The sequence below is a fragment of the Zosterops lateralis genome (genome assembly GCF_965231275.1).
Source record: "Zosterops lateralis genome assembly, chromosome: 19".
NCBI classification, from domain to species: domain Eukaryota; kingdom Metazoa; phylum Chordata; class Aves; order Passeriformes; family Zosteropidae; genus Zosterops; species Zosterops lateralis.
The window spans coordinates 6,353,594-6,360,887 of NC_139779.1; the positions used below are offsets into that span (position 1 = coordinate 6,353,594).

Sequence of the window (7,294 nt, forward strand, 5' to 3'; positions counted from 1 at the left end):
GCCCCCCGGGCCCCGGCCGCAGCCCCCCGACAGCCCAGCTCTGCCCCCTCCGCGCCGCCTGCGCCCCCAGAAGGGACGGGACCGCCGGGGAGGCGGAAAGGGGCCGGGGGATGTTAAGGATGGACCCGGCAGCGGGGGAAAGCGCGGACGGGAACTCAAATGGGTCCTTGCGACGCCCCGGGAGGGGGCGGTTCCCCCTGCTCCGGGCTGTTTTGGGGTCGGGATGGGGAAGGGGAGGATTTCTTCTGACTTGTGCGAGTGCCGGGGTGGGGCAGGGTGGGGCGGGCGAGCACAGAGCGAGGGAACAAATGCTCTGCAGAGACCTTGGGGCCAGCGGGTGGGGGTGGCTGGGGACACCTCTGGGGCCCCTCTGTGCTTTTTTTGGTTTGGTTTGACTGTTTTTTAGCACAAGAGCATCCCGGGGAGGGGAGCGGGGAGGGGCAGGCAGGCTCAGCTGGAGGCTGTGACGCCAACCAGAGGTGAGCAAGACCCTGTTTCCCCCAGTGAAGTTGTCCCCAGGGTGTCATGGGGGACAGGGGCACTGCAAAACATTTTGGGGTCCCCCCAGACCTGAGCACACGCCGAGCCATGGATGAACAAAGACGGCAGCGCCTGCAAGTCTCTTCCCAAGCGGGGAGATCCAGGGAACAACGCTGCTCGTCCCAGCTCAGGAGCCGGCCCTGGCACCCACCCACCCCACCCAGTTTGGGGGCACGGAGCTGTCACCCCCGGGAGGAGGGGGCTGCAGGGCCCAGGGCTGGGGAGGAGGTTTTCCACTCCTGGGGGTGCATCCAGCTCTCCTCTGGCCTGTCCCACCTCTGGGCTCGCGGCCCCCAGTCCCCTCCTGCTCTGAGGGAGAAGTGGCTGCTTTTTTAAACTGAATTATGGGAAGAGAGAGGCAGGAGGGTCCCGGGCTTGGCCCGCAGCCCGGCTTTTGCAGGATTTTGCTGATTTCCAAAAAAAAAAAAAAAAAAAAAAAAAAAAAAAAAAAAAAAAAAAAAAAAAAAAAAAAAAGCAAAAAAAAAAAGCCCCCGAGGCGCTGAGGACAGCGGTGGCCCCTGGGCACGGTTGGTTGGTGTTTAATCCCGGTGGCCCCGTGTTCTCCGCACGGCTGGAGCAGGACAATGGGGATGAGCCTCCCTGGGTGGGAGAGCAGCTGCCCGGATTAACCCGCTGCCCCCGGATGGAAAGCCAGGCTTTGGCCATCCCGTTGGTTTCCAGCCGCTCGGGATGGGGAGCATCCTTTGGAGTCCAGCTCAGCCTCGTTAGCCGTGGCCTGATGAAGCAGAGGATCAGGGAGGGCAGAGGGGGGAGCAAAGGGGCACTTCAGGGTCAGCCTCCCAAACCTGGCGTGTCTTGATCAGCCAGAGGCTGAGGATTCACCAGCCCTTGGAGAAAAATCCCAGGAGCTGGGCAGTGATGGGTGCAGACCCCTGGGTGTCCCGGCCACCTGAACAAGCAGAGGTGTTAGAAATGGGGTGAACACTCGTGGCACTCCGTGGTGGAGCTTGTCCCCATGTGCCAGCTCCGGGCAGGGTGGCAGCTCTGGATGCGACTGTGGCAGAAAGAGGAGACAAAGGGCCCTGCTCTCCTGGAGCCTGGGGAGATGGAGGACGTGAGATCCCCCAGCATCCCTACAAACCCTGAGCCACGCGCTCCAAAAACCATCCCAGCAACTCCAGCTGCTGCCCCACAGCCCCGTCCCCCCCGCATCGCCCCACGGGAAGCTCAGACCGGCCGCTGGACCCCCCAGTCCTGCTGGGATATGGGGGAATCCCCTGAGAACATCCCAACCCAAGCCAGCAGCGGGGGATTTCCCCAGCAGCCCCAGCCCTGCAGCCCCCGTGGGGCCGCGGCTCCCAGAAACCCGAGACCCGACTGCAGCGGCGCCGCGGACCAGCCAGCACATCAGGGAAAAATTCCAGTCTTCCTCTTTTACAGTCTCTGTCTCCTGCCGCGGAGGGAGCCAACTGGAACAAATACTCTGTAGAAATACTTCAGTATTTTCCTGTCGCGCGTGCGCTCTCTCTCTGGGTTGTGAGTACAGCTGTAGATGCCGTGAGCTGGTGCAATTATAATAAATATACAGTATATATTGTAAATGACTCTGCTGGGCACTGAGAGGTTTCTTCCTGCCGGGAGCACGGCAGGGTTACCCTGCTCCCTCCGTCCGGCTCCCCGCGGATCCGCCCTGCTCTTCCCTCTGGCTCCATGCGGAGCAGCACCGGGAGTTTTGTGTCTGATCCCACCGAGGATCCCGCTGTGTGGGGAACCCTCCGAGGCTCCTTTGCTGTCCTCCGGGCTCCCTCCGTCCTTCCCTGCGTCACTCCCGTTTGCCTGCCAGCTCCCATCCATCCTGCCTGCATCCCTCCCTGCATCCTTATCTGCATCTCTGCCTGCATCCCTGCATCCCTCCCCTCTCTCCACATCCCGGCATCCCTCCCTGCACCCCTCCCATTTGCCTGCAACTCTCCCATCCATTCCATACCTGCCGCATCCCTCTCCTCATCCCTCCCGTCCTTCCCTGCTCCTCCCTGCGTTCCTGCCTGTATCCCTCTCATCCCTCCCATTTCCCTGCATCCCTTCCCTGCATTCCCACCTGCAGCCCTTCCATTCCTCCCTGCATCCCTCCTCTGATCCCTCCCCCTCCCTCCCAGCATCCCTCTCTGCATCGTCCTCTGCATCCTTCCCTGCATCCTCTCCATTTCCCTGCATCCCCGCCTGCATCTCCCCCTCCCTCCCACATCCCTCTTGTTTCCCCACATCCCTCCCACTCCCTCCCCTCTGCAGTGCCCCTTCTTCCCCTGGTTCCCCTGGCCTCGGCCTGCCCAGCCCCACACGGCTCAGCTCCCCACAGCCCCTTCCCCCTCACTGCCATTCCAGGGTCAGCACTAGGCTCCGCCCCAGGCAAAGGACACCCCCAAATTTCCTGCTGCTGCATCCCCCCCACACGCTGCTAGAGGTCACTAATTAATGCACTGAGTGTGTCAGGGCTCAGCTGTCACTCACCTCCCGTCTTCTCCAAGGCAACTCTGGGGGCAGAGGGGAACTGGGCAGAGGTGAGGGGGTCCCAGAGCTGCTGGACTGGAAAAAAAACAAACCTTCCCCAGGATGGGAGCTTGGGGTCTGGCCCAAGATGGGAATCCCTTCCTGGTGCCAGGTGTGTAGGGACACTTGTTGGATGAGAGGATGCTGCCCCTTCCAGCCCCCTGTCCCCTCCAGTCCCTCTGCCCCCCTAGAGCCCCCCTAACCCTATTATCACAATCAGCCTCCCGGTCCCCAATCAGGTCCTGTAAGCCCCAAACACCCCCTACAGCTCCCACTGGCCCCCAAGACCCTCACCAAGGACCTCAGGGACCCCCACCCATGGGGACTGGAGCAGCCCAAATGGGTGCTGGTGCTTCCTACCCACAGTGCTGAGCACTGGAGCCACAGAGGGCTGGGGGGGGGGGGGGGGGGGGGGGGCTCTGGAACCTTCTGACTGATGGATGACCAGAGCTGGGGGGCTCTGGAACCTTCTGGCTGGTGAGTGACCAGAGCTGGGGGGGCTCTGGAACCTTCTTGGTGATGTGTGACCAGGAGCTGAGGGGCTCTGGAACCTTCTGGCTGGTGAGTGAGCAGAGCTGGGGGGCTCTGGAACCTTCTGGCAGGTGAGTGAGCAGAGCTGGGGGGCTCTGGAACCTTCTGGCCGGCGCTGACGCAGTGCAGGGCCACTGACAGCCTCCTGCACTGAGTCACCCCGCCGTTCCCGGGGCGCTGGCCCGGCCCCAGCCCCTCTCACGCCGCGTCCTGGGGATTGTTTTCCGGGCAAGGCGGGCGGGAGAGGCCGGGAGCCGCTCCAAGAGCCATCCATCACTCCCAAGCAGGCCAAGCCTCTCACGATGAAAGGAGGACGGACATCTCCTTGGCAGGGGAAGCCCTGGAGGCTGCCAGCCCCCTCCCCGCACACCCACCCACCCACCCACTGCGGCTGCGTGTGGCCGCCCCGAGCCCCGGACAAGTTTCTCGTCCCTTCCCCGGGGCTGCCGCAATTTCCATTAATAGCCAGCTGAGCGGCCCGGCTAAAAATAACCCCGGGCCCTCTTCATAAGGCCCCGGCGGGCGCTCCCCCCTCACCCACACAAGCCATGGCCGAGCGCCGCGTCCCCTTCACCTTCCTGCGCAGCCCCAGCTGGGACCCCTTCCGCGACTGGTACCATGGCAGCCGCCTCTTCGACCAGTCCTTCGGGATGCCGCACATCCCCGAGGATTGGTACAAGTGGCCCAGCGGCACCGCCTGGCCGGGATATTTCCGCCTGCTGCCCCGGGAGAGCGCCCTGATGCCCGCGCCGGGCTCGCCCTTCGGGCAGGCGCTGACCCGGCAGCTCAGCAGCGGCATCTCCGAGATCCGCCAGACCGCCGACAGCTGGAAGGTCACCCTGGACGTCAACCACTTCGCACCTGAGGAGCTGGTGGTCAAGACCAAGGATAACATCGTGGAGATAACCGGTGGGTGCTGGGCTGGGGCTCTGCGGGCTCTCCCCCCCTCTGGAGCTTGCTGGGGGAGAAAGGCTGGAGTAAGGGATGGGAAGTGAGGGGAGGAAAAGTAGAGGGAGATGGAGGAGAGGAGAGGCAAGAGAAAAAAGGGAAATTGAAAGGGAAAGAGGAAATGGAGGCGCAGAGGAAGGCCCAGCTCAGTCTCAGGGTGCACTCAGGTGCACAGACCCCTCCCCAGCCCCACACATTGACCCCTCGCTGCTGTTCTGGAAGGACACGGGGAGGGACCCCCTGGCTGGAGCCCCAGAGGGACCCGGGGGTGACAAGGGCTGTCACCAGCCCCCAGAGCCCCTTGTGCTCCCCCACAGCCCCTGGATGCCGTGACAAAGCCCAGATCTGTGGCACCAGGCCAGGATGTGCTTCCTGCTGCCTGAGGGGGGCCCTGCAAGGAATGGGAGCAATTCCCCAGCCAGATGAGTTCGGGGTGCAGCCCCAGAGAGAGGGGCGTGCTCAGTCTCCAGCCCTGCCAAGCCGTGGGGACACTGTTGGGCCCCTTGGGCCACCTCCAGCTCCTGGCCCTGCATTTTCCTCAGCTCAAATTTGGGGGATGCACCCCGAGTGGTCCCCCAGACCCTGGTCCCCCCAAGTTGCTCCAGGCTGATATTATGGTGAAAAAGCCAGTATGGGCAGAATCAGCCCCTCACAAGTGCTGGGCTGGGGCAGGAAGGTTCCCGCCCAGCCAGTCCCTTCAGCCATCGAGTGGTTTTGTTTTTTTCTAGGCAAACACGAGGAGAAGCAGGATGAGCACGGCTTCATCTCCAGGTGCTTCACCCGAAAATACACGTAAGTACCAGGGAGGAGGGGAGACACCCGGCACAGCCCCCTGATGGTCTTTGGGGACGTTCTCCCACCCCCCCACACCCTCCAAATCCTACTGGCCAAACCGGGAATGCTGCTCAGTCCAGCTGGGAGTGGGAGAGGCAGCAATTTGGGACTGAGCATTGCGTCCCCCGGGTTGGTGCTGCAGCCTTTATCTCCCCTCCCCTCCCCTCCCAGCCTTCCCCCTGGCGTCGAAGCCACGGCCGTGCGGTCCTCGCTGTCTCCCGATGGGATGCTGACGGTGGAGGCGCCCCTGCCCAAACCCGCCATCCAGTCTGCCGAAATCACCATCCCCGTCACCGTGGAGAGCCAGGCCAAGGAGCCGGCCAAGAAGTAGGCGGCACCGAGGAGGAGGAGACAGAGGAGGAGGAAGAGGAGAAGCCGCCACTGCCCCCCAGCTGCCCCCTCACACCCACCCCCTTTTTATTGTTGATTTTGTACTCGCCCTTGCCACTGAGTGCCTTGAATGAATGTGAAGAATCAGCCGGAATAAAAGCTGGTGAAAGAAACCTGTCCTTGTGCTGTGTCCACCCCTGGCACCGCGGCTGTGCAGCTCCTGGTCCTGCAGCAGGACCAGAGCACCCAGAGGGGACAGCAAGAGAGTCCCTGAGCCCTGCCCAGCACTGGGGCTCCACAACCCAGGGCTCCACATCCCATGTGTTCTCATCCCGAGTCTTCACAATCTGGCCTCAGCGTGCTGGGGTCAATATCCCAGACCTCACACCCTGAGTCTCCCTATCCTGGATATCCCACACCTACATCTCAGCTCTCCATATCCACCTCCAGCATTCTGGGGGGTTTACATCCCAGATCTCCAACCTCTCTGGTGTTCACATGCCAGGTCTCCAACACCCCTGGCTCAGCATTCCAATTTCCCACAATCTGGTCTCCTACATCCTATGTGTCTCCAATCCCAGATCTCAGCACAGTGAGTCTCCTCATCCCTGCTCTCCCACACTCAGAGTCTCCACATGCCCTGTCAGAATATTTGGGGTTTGCACATCCCAGTGTCACCATCCTGGGATGCTGCATCCCTGAGAAACAAGTACACAAACACCCCCTTTGGGTCAGAGGGCAAACAGGGGCTTCATGGGGAAGAACCCACCCCAGCAGTGCAGCCCCTTGAGCCCCAGGCCTGTCCCACAGTGCTCCCCTTCCTCCCGCCCCATTGTCTGAGGGGTCCAGCTGAGGGGCCGCAGCCTCCCTGTGGGGCCGAGGAGGGGCTGGCTTGTTGTCCCTGTGCCATTTGGCCCTGGCTGGCCCCGTGTCCCCCGTGCCCTCCCTGGCCCCGGGTCTCAGGGCAGGACTGGCCCTACATGGCCGAGGTCAGGCCCACGGCTCCCATGTCCCCCGATGTTCCCGGCCCTGTCAAATCCCACTAATCCTCCCTGAGTCATCCCGCAGGCAGACGGTGACCTGGGAGGAATCCTGCAGCTGCGAGGCCTCTCTCCGAGCTCGGGGGGCTCCATGTCCCCCCTGAGCTCCTGCCCCCCGCCCCCTCTGCCCGGCACTCTCGGCTGGGATGAGTTTGACGCGTCTCAGGCAGATCCGGGGGATCAATTCCTGCTGCCTGTGCCTGGGGGGTTCCCGTGTGTGTGTGTGAGGCTTTTCCAGCCCCAGGTGACTCCAGGGGAAGAGGCCCCCGAGGAGCATCCCCGGCCCCCTCCCCTCTCCTGTGCCCAGGCCACGGTGCCTTTCGCTTCCCCAAAAGCCCCGGGGCCGGGGGTGGGGCCGGGGTGTCCCTCTCTGTGCGGGGGTGCTCGGTGAGCCCCCAGCCCCTCCCTGCCGGGCCCGGGAGCTCTTCCCAGCCCCTTCCCGGGGCTGTCGGTCCTGCAGCCCCCGGTCCCCGGCGGGGCGCGTGAGTCAAGGCGCATTTTCTGTTTATAGTTTCCCGGGGAGGGGAGTATTTTTACAGCGTGAGTCACCGCGCGTGTGGCTG

General features: G+C 63.1%; 1 protein-coding gene across 1 annotated transcript; it reads left to right on the forward strand.

The window, feature by feature from the left end:
- The first annotated feature begins 3,977 nt into the window (after window positions 1-3,977).
- On the forward strand, window positions 3,978-5,855 carry HSPB1 (heat shock protein family B (small) member 1). Its single transcript, XM_083875444.1, has 3 exons — window positions 3,978-4,488; window positions 5,256-5,319; window positions 5,533-5,855. Exons 1-3 carry the CDS (start codon window positions 4,128-4,130, stop codon window positions 5,690-5,692), a joined length of 585 nt encoding a protein of 194 aa, XP_083731570.1. The 5' UTR covers window positions 3,978-4,127; the 3' UTR covers window positions 5,693-5,855.
- Window positions 5,856-7,294: the final 1,439 nt, after the last annotated feature.

Bases quoted from the DNA above. Each gene is read 5' to 3' on its own strand.
- HSPB1 (XM_083875444.1), top strand. From the start codon at position 4,128: ATGGCCGAGCGCCGCGTCCCCTTCACCTTCCTGCGCAGCCCCAGCTGG. The intron at 4,489-5,255 runs GTGGGTGCTGGG...GTTTTTTTCTAG, and splicing joins TAACATCGTGGAGATAACCG to GCAAACACGAGGAGAAGCAG. The intron at 5,320-5,532 runs GTAAGTACCAGG...CTCCCCTCCCAG, and splicing joins TGCTTCACCCGAAAATACAC to CCTTCCCCCTGGCGTCGAAG.